At 33.4% G+C, this 17,710-nt stretch overlaps 1 protein-coding gene across 1 annotated transcript in view; it reads right to left on the bottom strand.

Annotated features, from left to right (window-relative positions):
* DIAPH2 (diaphanous-related formin 2) overlaps positions 1 to 17,710 on the bottom strand; it is a 550,233-nt gene that overhangs the window by 520,277 nt on the left and 12,246 nt on the right. Inside the window, exons 5-8 of the mRNA XM_014541049.1 lie at positions 10,197 to 10,307; positions 4,517 to 4,635; positions 2,509 to 2,625; positions 139 to 257 (exon numbers count right to left, since the gene is read on the bottom strand). Of these exons, the coding sequence (XP_014396535.1) occupies positions 139 to 257; positions 2,509 to 2,625; positions 4,517 to 4,635; positions 10,197 to 10,307 (466 nt within the window). The remainder of the gene's footprint in view (positions 1 to 138; positions 258 to 2,508; positions 2,626 to 4,516; positions 4,636 to 10,196; positions 10,308 to 17,710) is intronic.

The raw sequence follows: 17,710 nt of genomic DNA, 5'->3' as shown, positions 1-17,710 counted from the left end.
TGATTGAATACCCATAGACACAATGACTTATCAGATATTAATAAAGGAAGTTCAGTAAGAGATATACTTTTAAAAAGTCCTTATTAAACAGAAGAGAGTATAACACAATCAAAGGACATTGAGGATTATATTACATACCTATCAGATGAGTTAAGTCAATGTCTAATCTTTGTCTATACTTGAAATCTGGGTCCATACCACTGCAGTGCAGCACTATCTGTGAAACACACTCCTCAATTATTTTGTAATACTGTGGCCTGAAAAAAAGAGAAAGTATTCTTAAATACGTTTTCTACCTACACAAATCAATATTCTTAAGAGTTGACTCACTGTGATAAAATAACCATGTCTTTCTCTAGCACTGTTTTTTAAAAAAATATCTTTCCAGTCATTAGACTCCTTTAGAAGAAATATGCCTACATTTAATGACGGTCTGGATGTTATAGTGCAAAACCCATTGTGAAATAATCAACTGTGAACACTTAATGACTTAATACTCTAGTTTGCAGGGGTCCATGCCTGTGTACAAAGATACTTATCAACCTTATGTACTTAAACTTAAGCTGTTGTTCCTAACGTTAATGAAAACAAATGACCGGTTAGTCCCACATCCATGGAAATAGTCCTAGGCCTCTACATGTTCTCAATTTCAATAAGGGATGGGTATCTTGGCATTCGGTGGCAAGCAATGTCTTGAATTTACTCCAATACTTTTACTCAAGATTAGCTGTAATAGCTTACAAAACTGGACTGAGCCACTTATGCTACAGACTATTTCAAAGATCTACTTATGCACATATTTTAAAAGATCCATTTTATAGTCGCATACACACTTAATATGCATGGCTAGAGACTCAATTTGTTCAAAGTGTCTAAAAACATATCCTAATTCTGTAATCTACCAAGGTAATTCTGATCTTAAAAATGACCACTTGCATACTTCAAAATTTTTAAAGGCACTTTTTACATTAGTATTTGGGGAAAAGTGATTATTGATCAGTGGTAGATAAATTCAACAGAGAAAAATCAGAAAGAGATACTACTATATACAAATTAAATAAACATCCCTAAAATTGTGTGCTAATAACTAGCCAACCTACTAAAAGTTTGTCAATGAAGCCAGATTCAAATTATTCTTACATGTCCTTTGTCATAGGGCTAGAATCAAGAATAAAAATAAATAGTAATATACAGGGACAGGCAAAAGTAGGTTTACAGTTGTAATATAAATAATAATACAAGAATAAACTTTCACATACTCACAACTGTAAACGTACTTTTGCCCACCCTGTATATTACAGATCTGAGGTTCTTTCAAGTCATCATAAGGCCTAGGTTAATTGATATCAGATTATAGTCAGTCTAGTCAATGACTCTTTGGGTAAATAAGGAAAACACAATTGTTCTCTTTGAGAACAGGCTAATTATCTCTAAGTAGTATATAAGTGCTCACAATTCTACCTCACATGGATGTTCTCGGGATGAAAAGGATGTCATATTATAGCAAGTTCTCATTTCATCAGTTACTGAGAAATGGATGGCTTTGCACAATTTCCCCAGGTAACTGTGTCACACAGCCACAGTATCCCTTTAATCACCAGAACTTATTTTACGAAACAACAATCATTCCAAGTGTATTACTATCATTCCTATTTTTAAAAAAAAACACATAAAATTTAATATTTTAAACATTTGTCTATGTCTCTGTAACATCATGATGTCCATCAGTTATTGTACTGGTCTGCACTATAATAGTTTTCTATGTGGCTTTAGAACTGTCATTTTTGTTGCAATTATACCTGGCCCCATAGTAGCCTTCCTTTCTGCACTAATCAAGCAAGTTTTGAGAAATCAGAAAGCCTAGGTTGCCAGAATGTCATGCATATTGACAATGAAGAACAACTAAGAGTCTCTGAAGCAGTTAAATATAAGATGATGGTCATCACCTGATGGATAGTTTCAGTCACTCAGAAACCTTTCTGGCTTTCAAATATATTCCTAGTTATTAGACTATAAAATTTATAACCTTATAATCATAATCATTTACTTTGAAGAATTATATTAGTGAATATAAAGCTGAAATTTAGCATTATTTTCTTAGATAATAACACATCTATTACTAGAAAAATACTATAAACTAGTAATAATAGTAAAACCTTACATATTAAAAATAAGAACTTAAAAGTTCTACCATAGATTCTATAGTGTTGACTCTGTGTTACAATCATCTAGCAAAGAAAATTCATCATAGGGTCAACAAAATCTTTGGATTCATTGCTATTAAAAGTCCTGTCACTTGGGTACCCCATTTTTATAAATAAATTATTCTGCCCCCCCCAAAAAAATAAAAAGAAATTAATACCACTTAAAAAATGTTACCTTAAGTCATCGAGCTCTTACACTTTCTGGATGCATACATGCATAGACTACCTAGGCCCACTACATTGTTAATTTTCCTTTAGATCTAATTTAAGTTATACAGGTAGTACTTTGAGAACTGCTTCTTACCTGATATAATAATCATTTCTGATAAGCAAAAAATGTTGTAGAATGGATAATAAGTAATTCTCAGCAGCTGTGTCCTTCAACAAATTATACAGAAGATGGTATACTTCATTCATATCAGTGAAAAGTAAGTCAAGGAAAAAAAATATTTTTCATGAAACTTAAATTCATTGATGTATCATTTTGTTTTTATTACTGTTTCTAAACTTTCAATTCTATGCTCCTGTATTGCAATGTTTATATAAAAAAATATAATCTATGGAATCATGTTAATATTTTCACAAGAGAGGTAGACTTAAAGAGTATTTCTAAGAACATTTAACCATCAAAACCTTAAGTGATCAGTTACCCATTATATTTTAAACTCCAGATTAAAGCTGGTACTGTTGGAATAGCAATGCCATTAATGGAAATGGTTTTCTCTTGAGCTTTCTGTAGTTGTGATAGAGGGAGGGCCTATATTATATTGTTCACGAAAGCCACTACTCCTCTATGTTTACTGTGACATAAGATAGAAAGATAAACTAACATTCTGTGGATTGATAAAAGATCACAAAACCAGTTTTTTTATACAGATGAAATACTTAATGAAATCCGAAATTATTATTATTTGCATTCCTTTGTATTTCATTATGTAATACAGCATGGATAATAAAGAATGAAACTTGGAACATTTTTCTTAGGAAATAAAATGAATGGTTGAAGTTCAAGTGCTTTTAATAAACTAGAAAACATATTTCAAAAATGCATCAGGAAAATCAATACAATAGAAAGGTAGGAGAGGAGATGTAATCCAACATCCTAAAAATAACCTGAAATGTCAACATTTTCAGTGAAGTAGAATTAAGTGTATGCTAGATCACTCCTTAGACTCCATGTAAGAGTACTGTGTTAAAGTCTTATAAGGTCCTTTAAGTGATTACAAAATGGATCAAAAAATAGCTTTCTGGTGAAGTTTGATTATAAGAAAAATCTATATAAAGCAAGAAAGCAATATATTTACTAGCTGACATAAAAACATTTAATATTATGGAAATGCTGTAGACTAGAGACACTAATGACAGATTAAAAATTATGAGAAATTATCTCCTATAATAATAAAATTGTTATTTGCTGCATACCTGTTCATCCAGTACTTATGGGTAAGACACTTCAATAGGAGCACTGGAGGAAAAAGATGAAATACAACATTTCTGACCTCAATCTCAAGGGGCATGGAAGTGTACATAAATAAGACAGATACAAACAAAGTATTCTGGGAGTTTCAAGAAGAGGAATACTACTTCCAGTTATTTTGAGGGGAGAGGAGGAAGAGGAAAGAAGACATCACAGAGAAAAAGTCTAGCTCAAGGTCATTTTGGTGCTGAAGTATGTCCCAATTTCCCTAGGATCCATAAGGAAGGACATGAATGGGTGTGAAACAAATGGCAACCAATGCTGTGACAACCATCTTTAAAATATAAAATCATTTCATATTAAATCAATGCCATAGCAAGGTTTTACACCAGTTGTATTTGACTCGAATGTTTCCATCACACAGCCTTACTATAGTCAGATACTATTACATCTAAACATTTCTTTGTTTTGCTAAGGAATCAAAATATTTGGAGAATAGGACATTGATTTGAATTGAATTTTATCTCTAAACCACTGAGTACCATTTAATAAACTGAAAAAGTATATTACATATAGCCACATATGAACTCAGTGAGTCCCCCACTAAATTTTTATGCATGAGGTATATTTCCTTAGGCTCTTTCTTTTCAAGACCATGGAGCAGAATATACCGCCACTGTGCAGATTTCAATATAACCTGTGTAAATCATCCGGACAGTCAGGCAGTTCCTCCACATGAGTCTCCAGGACAGCATCACAGTGAGGTTCTAATATAAATAAATGGATGTAAATTGGGCTTGCAGATAAGAATTCTAATAATGATTCACAATATCACATACACATCCTTTTTTCACAATACATGCAAAATGATTTTTCTGGCTTGTCAAAAGGATATTCCATTTCTGCTCGAATGTCGTTGAGACGATGTGATAACTCAGTTAGGTCGTCCTCTTTGTTTTCATCGAATACTCTCAACTGAATATCAAGCTCATCATTCTCTTTTTCTTTCAGATCCTAACATTTAAACATAAAACTTAACAGATGAATAACAGTTTGACAACAGCATATTTTGGTAATAAAGGCCAGACACTATTATTCAATTATATACACAGAAGCAATTCAAATATTGACCCACGCACTTGGTTTCCTGAAAGAAAGTAAAATGTGCTTCGTTTTTCTATTTTAAAATAAAAGAACCTCATTGCATTCATTGCATTTTCTTTTCATGCCCCAGATTTTGATTATTCACATTAAAAAATTAACAATCACTTTTACAAAGGGAAAAAAAATAATTGCTAACAACCCAAATTAAATGCTGTCGTTTTGACTAAACACACTAATCAAAGATGGCAAAAGAACTCATGCAGTTAGAACATTCGCATATGCCTCTGGCAAAAATGCAAATATAGATCAACTGTATTAATAAAGAACAAATACGAGGATATACTCAAGCACAACAGTCCCAAGTATGGCGTGAAAAGTGAAATAAACAGGTTTATTTTAAATGATATTTTGTGATTTGAAGCAAAAAGGTCTTTTTATCAGGACTTTTTATCAGGCTGCTTATCTAGCCTCCTCCCCCACCTTTCATTTTTGCTAGCCTAATCACAAAATATCAACTTGGGCATCAAAGATCTGTTTTTGTAATACATTATAAGCACATGCATTACACACCTCTGATAATTTTCAAAATAATAATATAAATGAAATCTTTGGAAGCATGCCACACTAGAGATTGTTGGGCTTAATATATATCACCTGGCATAGCTTTTAATATGTGTCCATTAAGTTGCAGCTTTCAAAACCCAAATGGATAATCACAACTGTGGATGCTCAAGAGTGATACCAAAAGTGGGACTAGGATTTTCAGAGCTGAGCTTGAACTCTGAAAGGAAATGTAAGCATGGTGTACTTCAAATTAGGTCACTAAAACAAAATAGGATGCATTTCTTGTTTCTATTTTTATTCAATAGAACAATTATAAATGGAGATGTGACGGCAAGTACTGAAGCCAAACACAAATTTATGCAATTTCTAGATGTATTTTTCTAACATCCTTAAACATAATAATCAACTGAAAATTTACCTAAATAGCATATAAAATACTTATTAATATATATCTATATAATTTCATATACATATATAACAAATAAATGTATTTATACTAGTTTCCTCTTTAGTAATAACTTGCTTTAGGTCTTGTTTTCCACTTTGAAGGGGAATGAAGTCATTTACTGGAATGCAAAATTGTAAAATTGGTGGGTCATATTAACAGGTGATTTCTGAACTCTGTTCAGAAAACAGCAGAAGCCAGACACACTCAATATGCTGGTCACTGCAGAAACAACCTTTAACACATTTTAGAATATAAACCCTTCATTATTCTTATGTCACATTCCAGTTTTTCTTAGATGTTCACTATAAAACTTGAACATATTCAAATATGTTTGAAAATTTCAAGTTAAATACTGTCATTTAATTAGCATCAGAACTTTATAAAACATGGAATCAATATGCATGATTAAATATTTTCAATAAATAACCAATGTCACTCCAATAAATTTAATTAAAAATAAATAAGATAAAAATATTTTCAGTAAAAATAACTGGTGAAATACTTTAATTTAGTTTTAAATTAGAACAATACATTATTTATATAATATATATAGTATGTGAACATATACAGCACAATATACAAATATGAACATGTACAAATGCAATACCTTATGTTGTTTAGTAATAATGTCCCATTAAAATAAATATATATTCACACACACACACAGTGTCCCCAAAAAATGTATGCACATTTTAATAGCTGATAACTCACTTAATTTTTACTCCTTTTAGGTTTAACTTATTTAAAATAATGGGTGAAGCCAGTAAGAAAATTTATCAAAAAGTGACATTAGACTGTTTTTATATAGAGATACATAAAAGATAGTTTACAGAACAAAACCGGCAACAGTCAACAAATTGAGGGCACACAAATACCGAACGAAATGATTCTTGATGTTTGCGATTCCAATGCTTCCTGTTATTTATCAGCAGTGCCTGGACCAGAATGGCCATCAGTTTGAGAACAGGCATTGACAAAATACTATTCATTTCTGTAGATTCTTTTAAAATTTGAAAACGAACTGTATGTTAATAAACACTGACTTTATAATCATTCAAAGTGGGTATGCATATTTTTGGGACACCCTGTATATAACTTCCTTTTAGTCAAATATCCAACCTTATGAAAGATATATCCATAAATAATGATAAAAATAATCACTTAATAAATTAATAATATTTTTACATATCACAATTGTTACAGATATCCTATAAAAGTAAATGAAAATGCATAACTAGTTTTATGTTTAAAAATGTAAAATGTCAGATGATGTGTTATAGAATTATACACATGAAACCAGTATAATTTTGTTAACCAGTGTCCCTCAATAAATTAAATTTAAAAAATTATTTTAATGTATATTATAAAATTACTGAATTACACTATTACTAATTATGTGAAATATTGTAAACATGTTTCAGTTATTTTTTTTAAACAGACTAGGTGTATAGATATGGACCACTTTAGGCAGATTCTCTGAAACATATAATTCTCTATAATATAGTATACTTCTGCCCAGTCGGTATGGCTCAATGGTTGAGCGTCAACCTATGAACCAGGAGGTCTCAGTTCAATTCCTGGTCAGGGCACAAGCCTGGGTTGTGCGCTCCATCCCCAGTGTGGGGCACACAGGAGGCAGCAGATAGATGGTTCTCTCTTATCATTGCTGTTTCTCTCTCTCTCTCACTCTCCCTTCCTTTCGGAAATCAAAAGGGGGTTAATGGGATGAGGACACATTTGTAATACCTTAACCAATAAAGAAATTTAAAAAAAAACAAAAAATATATGTAAATACTGGAATGCAAGAGAATAAGGATTCTTCAAAAGAATAAGGAAGGGCTAGTCAGTCTTTCAAAAGAGATTAAGAATGCCTGCTGTCTACAGACACAACTTCTTATTTTCATGTTCCTTCTCACATCTGATTTACCTAATATTTTCCTACTTTATTTAACTAAATAAAAGGCCAATGGGGACTTCACAAGAAATCAATGTAAGTTAACTATAGAGCAAATATCATGTTAAAAATCACTGTATAGTGATTCATTTATCCCAAATTACTAAAGCAAATTTATGAAAAGTGAATTTCCACATAAATGAAATATAAACTCCCTTTAAACACTGTAATTTCTCCAAAGAGATGGGGGAATTTTGAAATTAAATTTTTACAGATTATATTAAAATAATTGTCCTTGAGGAGTCTGATAATTATATGAAAAAATGTTTTACTCTATTATAACATTATGGTGGTATCAGGGGCTACTGAAGTACTAAGAATTATTCTTCCCTATCACTTAATGATTCCAGATAGTAATAATTTTTTATCCATATACCAACTACTAATATTAGCCATGGCCATGTCTAATTGGCTGCTATATTCTAGAATCTCTAATCTCAGGGATCTGCCTGAATCCAGGTTCTTATTTTCTACAACAGAAATACCTGGGAATAATTTTTCTTTAAACAGAACATCTCTTCCCCACCTTCAATAAGATCTTGATAGTCTCTTCTTAGGGGAACGTGACCAAGGTCGTGGCTGAGAACCAGAACCATATGTGGCCATATTTCACTCCATTGTTTTAGGACAAAAAGAAAATTGAGAGTCCTTGTAGGTTCTATTCCAAAACTTTAGGAAACAGAAACATGACACTTTCCACATTTCTCCTGCTTTAGAATCACTGAGATCTGAGAAGCAGGGCATATTAAAGAGATGTGATACTTAAAGAAAAATGTACCTGGAGGAATATTTTAAGAATACAGATATTAAGAAGCACATGGTGCCACAAGAGGCTTTTTATATGGCTATAGGGCCAATGGGAAAGTGTAGTTTAAAACCACTGATGCAAAATCTTAGCTGTCACTATAACCAAATAAAGAACCTACCATGAGACCACTGAACCCAGCAGAAATTAAGACACCCAAACAAAAGTGCAAAAGGTAAGTGCAAGAGCTACGGTACATACTTTCTGAAAAAATGAGGACTTAAATAAATCAAGAGCCACAGTTTTCTTGACCAGCCATTCAGTAATATAAGGCAAAAATGATTGTTCAATTATAAATAGACACAGGGGAATAAAAGATGGAAGGGTAATAACAACAACTAAGGCAGAAAACACGGCATATTAGTAAATGAGCAGAGGATGTTAAGGAGACCCCGTAGCTAACAAGTGCCCACAAGCATTATTCCTCTCCCAGAACCAGAGGACTAACTCAGGGAGGACAAGCATGAAAACCAGTGAGTAGGCAACTCAAAAGCAAACTAGAACCAAGACTATAACATTCTCTCTAGCTACTGAAAGCCAAAGACTTTTCATGAAGACAGATTTGTGACAAAACGAGAATAAATGTGTTGCACACACTAGAACTGTTATATAATGTGCCTGTTAACTGTGTACTAAAACCTCTCTACGGGTTACTGAAAATATTGCTTTAATTAACCACAACCAATTCCTTGGTTTTTAAATTCAGGGGTTAAAGAACCATTGGATGTGAAAGTAACGTAGAAATTTCTAAAATAGAGCCAACCATACACCTGATGAAAACTGGTTTCAATAGACCCAATCGTCCATTTTATGATGATGTGCTTCAACTACTTTAAGTTAAGATTGTCACAGCACAAGCAATTGATGCATACTCCACTCTTGTTCCTCACCAGGAAACACCCCTTATTTTGGTATTTCTAGCGCACCCTAAATCTTATATACATGCTCACTGACATTTATTTTTTTTTCTTTCCTCCATTCTTTTTTACTTTTACTTCTTGCTTCTCGGGTGTGACCTGAGTAGCTTAAATGAAGAGACTAGTGAGAAATTTTGTCTCCTTTAACATTGCTATAGTCTGGAAAAAAATCATTCTTCAATTAACATTAAATAAAATATAAAGTCCTAGTTGTTGCATTTGTATTCAAAGAACAAGTATGTTCATTAATCTGAGATCAAACCTATAAAGTTATTTCAAAAATGTTTTTAACAGTATTATAATTAGAGTAAATGTTCACATAAAATTGTTTTTTTCTTTAAAAAAGTTCACATGGCTCTGTAATAAGAATACCAAACTTAAGCAATGTGTCCAGAGTATACTAATCAAAATTATATGCATACTTATGCTGAATAGAAATGAAATCAATGTAAGTTATCAAAGAAAAAAGGCAAAAATGTTTAAATGAAAATTGAAACTGCAAAAAAAAAAGTGTAGTCTTTTATGTTCTCAGTATTTACATCCAAAGAAAAGAAGTTCCATTTGGCTTCAGGAAGGGAAAAATCACTTCTGGACACAGCACCAGGTGCATTCTAAATTGTCAGTTGCATATAAAGACTGATATTACTGCAATTAATAAAGCTTACAAAATGTTTAAAGCTTTACAAGAGAAAATAGCAAGGCACAATTACTTACTCTGTTGCAAGTCTAAAAATGGAAAGTGTTAAAGTTCATCAGCATAATAAATGTGTACACTCAACTTACTGGTAATATTGTCTTTAGTCCAGAACGGAGGAACTCATTCCTTAAATGTATTCGAAAATCAAGCTCATAAGGAAAAGTGACAAGGGCATTTATAAACTGCATGCAAGCCACCTGCAATTAGAAAGCAAACCTTATTTTAATGTTTTTAATTAAATAAATAATGCATTCAGACCATTATTTTTCCATTTACTAAAGGCATACCTACATATAAAAATAAGAAAAATGCAAATATTTATAAAAGTTTAAGGATGATTATTATTTTAAAGTATAAGCAACAAAATGAATAAAATTTCTAATGTGCAGAATAATTCTAATGAAGATATGATGGATGGTCAAGTACTTCTATGCTTTGCTGACCAATATGAATAAATATTAAACTCTCTCTTGAGAAACTCAAAGTTCTAAAAGTATGTATAGAAAGCACTTTAGAAAGATCATGAAATGTATCTTGCATATCCAGGTATCCTCAGGTAAACTAGCCTCAATCCTATATGGTTATAAATACTTTTCCAAAATAAATTTAAAAAAAGTTATAAAAGTTCCATAATATTAAACGGGCAACAGTGATAAATTAGAGAAATAATTACACTGATTTATATTCTCTCTATTCTATTATTGGAATGGATTTGCACAAAATTCAGAGTATTAAAATGTATGATTAAGATGAATTAATTTGTTATGTGTAGAAGTGAATTAAGATCAACTAGAAGGTACTGTGATGCCAATACTAATGTGCATGCCTGATAAAGTAAATATAGGGGCTTCTTTTCCAGTGAAGGTGATTCATTAATTATATTGACACTGGAAAATGGGTTTTGCTTTTCTTACCTTCTGATATTGAGGCTCTCTACTATAAAAGGGGAATTATTTTCTGGTAATTGCAAGCTAAAAGGGAATTAACAAAATGCTAATTGCCAGGTGTTCCATACATTATTCCTGAATAGCATTTTTTTTTAAATGCTGCTCAAGTCTAAGGCAACTGGCTAATAGTTTAAGTCAGTGGTTCTCAACCTTCCTAACGCCGCAACCCTTTAATAAAGTTCCTCATGTTGTGGTGACCCCCAATTTCATTGTTACAAATTGAACATAATTAAAGCAAAGTGATTAATCACAAAAACAATATGTAATTATATATGTGTTTTCCGATGGTCTTAGGCGACCCCTGTGAAAGGATCATTCGACCCTCAAAGGGGTCGCGACCCACAGGTTGAAAACTGCTGGTTTAAGTGAAGACCACACATTTAAATCGATTATTTTTAAAGTATGCAATGAGTGGTGGAGTGAGTGCTCAAAGAGCTGACTGCAAGGGGACTCCTGGAAAATACCAGATTTAGTAAAGATGCCAAGTATTTATAGAAGGGAGCACCCATAAATCAATAGTTAGTATGGGCTCTACTCTATCTGCATAGTATACCCAAGACCCTGGGGACTCTTCTGGGTGGCAGGCTGATGTCTGTCTTCTCCCCTCTTTGATTCCCCACCTACAAACCGAGCTGTCCCTGAATATACCAGCTCCTGGATGTCCCACAGGGATGCCAGACTGACCAGGTAACCCCCCTAAATCCTCAAGCCATCTTTCCTTCTCAGGGGGAGAACCAAGCTCCTGCGGCTGCCAAGATGAAATAAGCATAGAGTCTAGGGGTTGGCAAACTACAGACCACAGGCCAGCCGCAGCCCATAGTTCTAATGTGGCGAGCTGCCTGCTTGTGCCAATAAAGTTTTATTGAATCACAAACATCATATAAAAATAACAAAAAAACCTGTATTTCAAATGTATTTTGATTTCACCTGTCTAGACCTATTATTATGATAATTACTTTTTCAAATAGAAAGAAAAGATTAAAAGGTATATTGTACCCTGGCCGGTGTGGCTCAGTTGGTTGGTGTGTTGTCTGGTACACCAAAAGGTGGTGGGCTAGATTCCCGGTCAGGGCATGTACTCAGGTGGTGGGTTCAATCCCTGCTCCGGACGCATTTGGCATGTTTCTCTCTCTTTCTCTCTCTCTCTACATCGCCTTCCCTCTCTCTAAGATCAATTTTTTAAAAGGTATACTGCTTTTATTTTTATATTTATATCATGTATTTAAGATGTTTCTTTGGGAGATTAGCCCATTTACCACATATCCAGATTCAAAAATCAAAAGTTGCATGCTTTACAGGTGATGATGGGTTGTTTCTAACATTACTATATAGCTAAATAAAAATTGAAAAATATAGTCTAATTCCTACAAGTGCTCAAATGTCAAACGAAAACACTTATACAATTGACTAAATATTTGCCATATAAGTAGCATTACTTTAAAAGATCTATCAGAAAAATTAAGCTTATGCCTTAACAGATTACATAACCCTCATGTTGACAATAAGAAAACGTTGACATCTTCATAGTTATGAGACTGCATATTCTACACAACCATCGCTACATTATCTATTTGTGTGATATAAGTCTGCATATTCTACATGACCATCACTACATTATTGTATTTGCTTGAATGATCCTTGTTATGTTACAAATATGACATGACTGAACAAGCCAAAGTACATGTCCAATCCAAAATTAATAGAGAGAAAAGTTGCCATCTGCTAGGATTGTTTTTGCCAGAAGAAATTCAAGCTTAATGGCTTGTATTAATACCCTACAAGTAAAGAGAGCATTTCCATAAGAAACAGCTTAATGATTCTTAGAATTGTACCTTTATACAAAAAAAAGTATTTAGATCAGGAGATGATAAACATAGTAAAAGTTAATGAAATTAATGAATGTATCAATTACAAAATAACTTCAAATTTAATAAATGTTGCAATGCTATTAAACACTTTAATAGCATTAAGAATATATATTATTATAAATATATAACTAAATAAAAAAGAAGTTGCATTTATTGACTATAGTATAAACAAGTATAAGACAATGAATTCAGTAACTAAACAGGTTAACAGCAATGGTTTACCAAATGTACTGTTTATTGTTTATCAAATTCTAATAGATAGCTAAATAATTACAAATAACATATGATAAATAGTCATACTGTCATGTCACTTTACAATACAATCTGCTAGAGCAACGCTCTTTCAGAGAAATATTTATATTGTAAAAAAGTGGAGAATAATAGTCATCTTAATAGTCTCTATTCCTTTATACTACTACACAATTATTGCCCTTTTCACAGGACGAGAAGAAAATTAGAATAATTATCACAATTTATAATTACAAAATTAAACTTAAAAATTGTAATCAGATAGCCCGGCTGCTGTGGCTCAGTGATTGAGCATTGACCTATAAACCAGGTCATGGTTTGATTCCTGGTCAGGGCACATGCCCAGGTTGTGGGCTCCATTCCCAGTGGGGGGTGTGCAGGAGGCAGCCTATCAATGATTCTCTCTCATCATTTTTTTTGTTATCTCTCTCCTCATTGATATTTCTATCTTTCTCTCCCCCCCTTCCCTCTGAAATCAATCAAAACATATTTTTAAAAAAATGTAATTAGATAAACTTTAAAATGTAATTAGAAAATATTATAAACATGAAATACTCATTGTGTGGATTCTGAATTTAAAGATAAATACAAAACCCCAAACTATTATAATTATTATTTATATCATTATTATTAGTTGCCAGACAATATTAGGTGCTTTATATAACTCACCATCTAATTTAATCCTTATAAAAATCATACAAAATAAGTGTTGCTATTACCCTTATTCCACAGATGATGAAAGTGAAGCTCAAAGCAGATAAATAACTTACACAAGGTCATACAGCAAGAAGGAAATTCATGATTCCAAACCGTATCACTTCACTACAAATACAGAATAACTTCCAGCACATACAAGATGCCTCATAAACTCCATTCATAGATTCATACAACAAAATATTTTAAGGATAGGTAAGAGAATAAAATTTAACTAGTGCATCATGTTTAATGCACTGAGAATATCTAGCTTTGGAATTATAGGTTAATTAGAAAAACATACAATTATTTTAACAAGCTATTATTTAGTACGTAAAATGGTTATCTTATGTGTCTAATATAACTCAATAAAAATTAAATAGTTATAATATATAATGGAATGCAAAATTTTAAGGTAGAAAATGGCTCCTGAAATATGTTACATTCCGCTTTCTATATATATCTTAAACAGTGAAGTATGGGCAGCATCCCATCATTCCAAATAATGATTTTGCACTCTCCTTTACTTACTGCCACCTCACTCCTTACTTAGCACACATGTGCATGCAAACACACACACACACACACACACACACACACATACACACACACACACACATTTTCTCCATTATTAACATATATGCTAGGCTAGGACCACAATTCTGATTTTAAACCAGTAAGAACAAGGAGCTTGTGTATTTCCATTTTTACTCAGTAGCTAGAGGCCCAGTGCACGAAATTCAAGCACTGGAGGTGGGTGGGAGTCCCTCAGTCCGGCCTGGGCCCTCTCACAGTCCAGGACATCCTGAGCACTCTGCAAACATCCCTCTCACAGTCTGGGATCCCTCACTCCTTACCGCCTGCCTGCTCACTGCTCCTTACTGCTCGGCTCGCTGCTCCTTAGAGCTGCCACGGATGCAGGAGAGGCTCCCGCCACCGGCGAAGGCAGCCATGAGCCTGGCTTCTGGCTGAGCAGTGCTCCCCCTGTGGGAGCACACTGACAACCAGGGGGCAGCTCCTGCATTAAGCATCTGCCCCCTGGTCGTCAGTGCTCATCATAACGACCAGTCATTCTGATCGTTCCACCGTAATGGTCGCTTAGGCTTTTATTATATAGATCTCCTTGCATCATAAGGAGATTTCTATATGATATCTATATTAGCTATTGAATGAATGCATAAGCATATATAGATAAAAAGCGCCAACTTTGTGGATGAGATAAAACATCCAATAATTTGTGCCACAAAGAATTATATACTAAACTTTATTCCTATCAGTTCTTCTACCAGTTATGATCCTGCCATTTCTCTAATAGTATATTATCTTTCTACAATAATTACCTGCATTCTTTAACCACAGGATGCTATTATTTTCATCCTAGGGCAGTGATGGCGAACCTTTTGAGCTCGGCATGTCAGCATTTTGAAAAACCCTAACTTAACTCTGGTGCCGTGTCACATATAGAAATTTTTTGATATTTGCAACCATAGTAAAACAAAGACATATTTTTGATATTTATTTTATATATTTAAATGCCATTTAACAAAGAAAAATCAACCAAAAAAATGAGTTCACATGTCACACGTGTCATAGGTTCACCATCACTGTCCTAGGGTATGGGGTGTGGTATAGAGAATGGAATATCACAAAATAGACTAAACTTTCTAAAGACAAGGCTCTTCATTTGTTTATGGTTTTCTGCATAACCCCTAATTGGCCCCAATAAATTGGTTACAATATAATGAGTGAATAGTATTTAAATATTTCAAATGTTATTGGCATGAGACATATTACAAAAAGAAATTGCATTCCATTTCTTACCTAAGTCATAGAGAGGGAAAATATTTAAACATGAAGAAGCTTCACAAAATTACTGGGAAAATGCTAAAGCTTATTATTTATTTTAACTTTTCAGCTCTGAAAACTATACAAACATCTACCAGTTTGACCACAATTCATAGAGCAATGGAGTACAATAATTGCCAACTCCAGGGCATTCTCAGACAGAGTCTCCATATTGCCATTAGCTGTGACAAATTATGCTTTTAAAATGTTATTGACACTGTCACACATTTGACCTTATTAAGTACTCTGTAGACATTAACAAGGTCTCTCTTTATCCTAGCCCAGCAGGAGTTAGAAAAAAAAGATGGTTTAAGTAAAAATAAGTACCAACCAAGAAAGATACAAATGTACAGAGCAAGTTAATTAAGTCAAGAAATGGAGAAAGATTACAGGCAGGACAAAACTATGTAGAAAGGTATGGAGGTAGAGGTGCAAAACAGCAAGAAATATTCATGAAACTGAGCACAGTATGACTAGACCAGGGGTGGGGAACCTTTTTTCTGCCAAGAGCCATTTGGATATTTACAACATCATTCACAAGTCATATAAAATTATCAACTTAAAAATTCACCTGCTATATTTGGTCAAACAATTAACTCACCCCTAATGCCTTGGCAGGGCCAGACCAAATGATTTTGCGGGCCTTATACAGCCTGCAGGCCAGATGTTCTTCACACCTGGACTAGACCATAAATTAGTGGAATATGAGGTTAGAGAGAAAGCAACAGTCAGACGATGAAGTAGTTTGTTTGCTCAAGGACTAGACTTTAATCCTAGTCTTAAGCAGTGATATCATGAGAACTACACTTCAGAAGTATAACCTTGTGGAAAATGATTTAAAAGGGGCAAGAATGAGGGGTAAATGATATTCAAGAGTCTGGGTAAATGATAAAATAGTGCCCTGAATAAAAGAAATGGCAGCAGGGGTAGAGGAAGAGGTCAACCATACCTAGGAAGGGACTGGTAGGATTTGGTGATTGAGGAAATGGTGGACAAAATAGGAGTAGATTTGAAGATGATTATTACATTTCTGGTTTTTGCTACTTGGTGGATTATGCTAAGGTTAACCAGGGTTGGGAACACAAGAGAAATGCATGTTAAGGTTAGAGAAGAGATTGGAGGAGGAAAGATGAAGAAAAGGAAGGTTTGTACCATGAAGGACAATACTGAATTTGAAACGCAGTCAAGAGGCAGCTGCACATAAGGGGTCTGTGAGTCAGGAGGAATTTGGAATAAAGAGAGCCATCACATAGAAGTGTCAGTTAAAGTCTTAAGGATGGATGTGGCTGCCTAAGGGCAATGTACAGAATGAGCAAAGCAAAGGAACCAAGGACTTAGGACCAAGCTCTAGGAATCACTATGTTTAAAGATCAAGCATAGAGAGCGAAGATTTTAAATGCAACATAAAGTAAAAGAAAACCTAGGAGAGCTTAGTTATCATAGAAGTCGAGGGAGAAGAGAACTATGAAAAAGGAGTGATGAAATAGTGTCAAATGGTACTGGAGAAGCCAATAGGATAACTTGAAAAGTGACTGCATTGTACAAACATTCGACATAATTCCCCCTATTGTACTAATTCTACTCTTATATAATATACAACTGTCAATAAGTAGAACAAGTTTCTTAAGTAATATCAGGCATTCATTCAACACAATATTTAATATATGTATTATTTTTCCCAAGTGTTCTCCTTATTCATATGCTGCTGTGTCATGTTTTATTATAAATGTACCTCCACTGACACATGATAAATGATTTATGCAAAGCTACTTCCTCTTATGTGATGGTATAAGTACACTAATAGCTAATTTACAAGTATGTTGGGAGTGAAATCTCAACACATGAGAACTACTGTGGAAAGAATCAAGCTACAGAGGACCAATACATGTATCTGATGGTTTGTCCATTTAAGCAACATGTGTTTTTTTGCATAAAACTCTTTAAAAATAAATTTTATAACTGCCACATTTTTAATCCTCACCTGAGGATATATTTATT

This window comes from Myotis brandtii, unplaced genomic scaffold (genome assembly GCF_000412655.1).
Source record: "Myotis brandtii unplaced genomic scaffold, ASM41265v1 scaffold259, whole genome shotgun sequence".
In the NCBI taxonomy this organism is placed as follows: Eukaryota; Metazoa; Chordata; class Mammalia; order Chiroptera; family Vespertilionidae; genus Myotis; species Myotis brandtii.
Note: the sequence above shows the minus strand (reverse complement) of the source record. Positions and strands in the feature narration are given on the sequence as shown.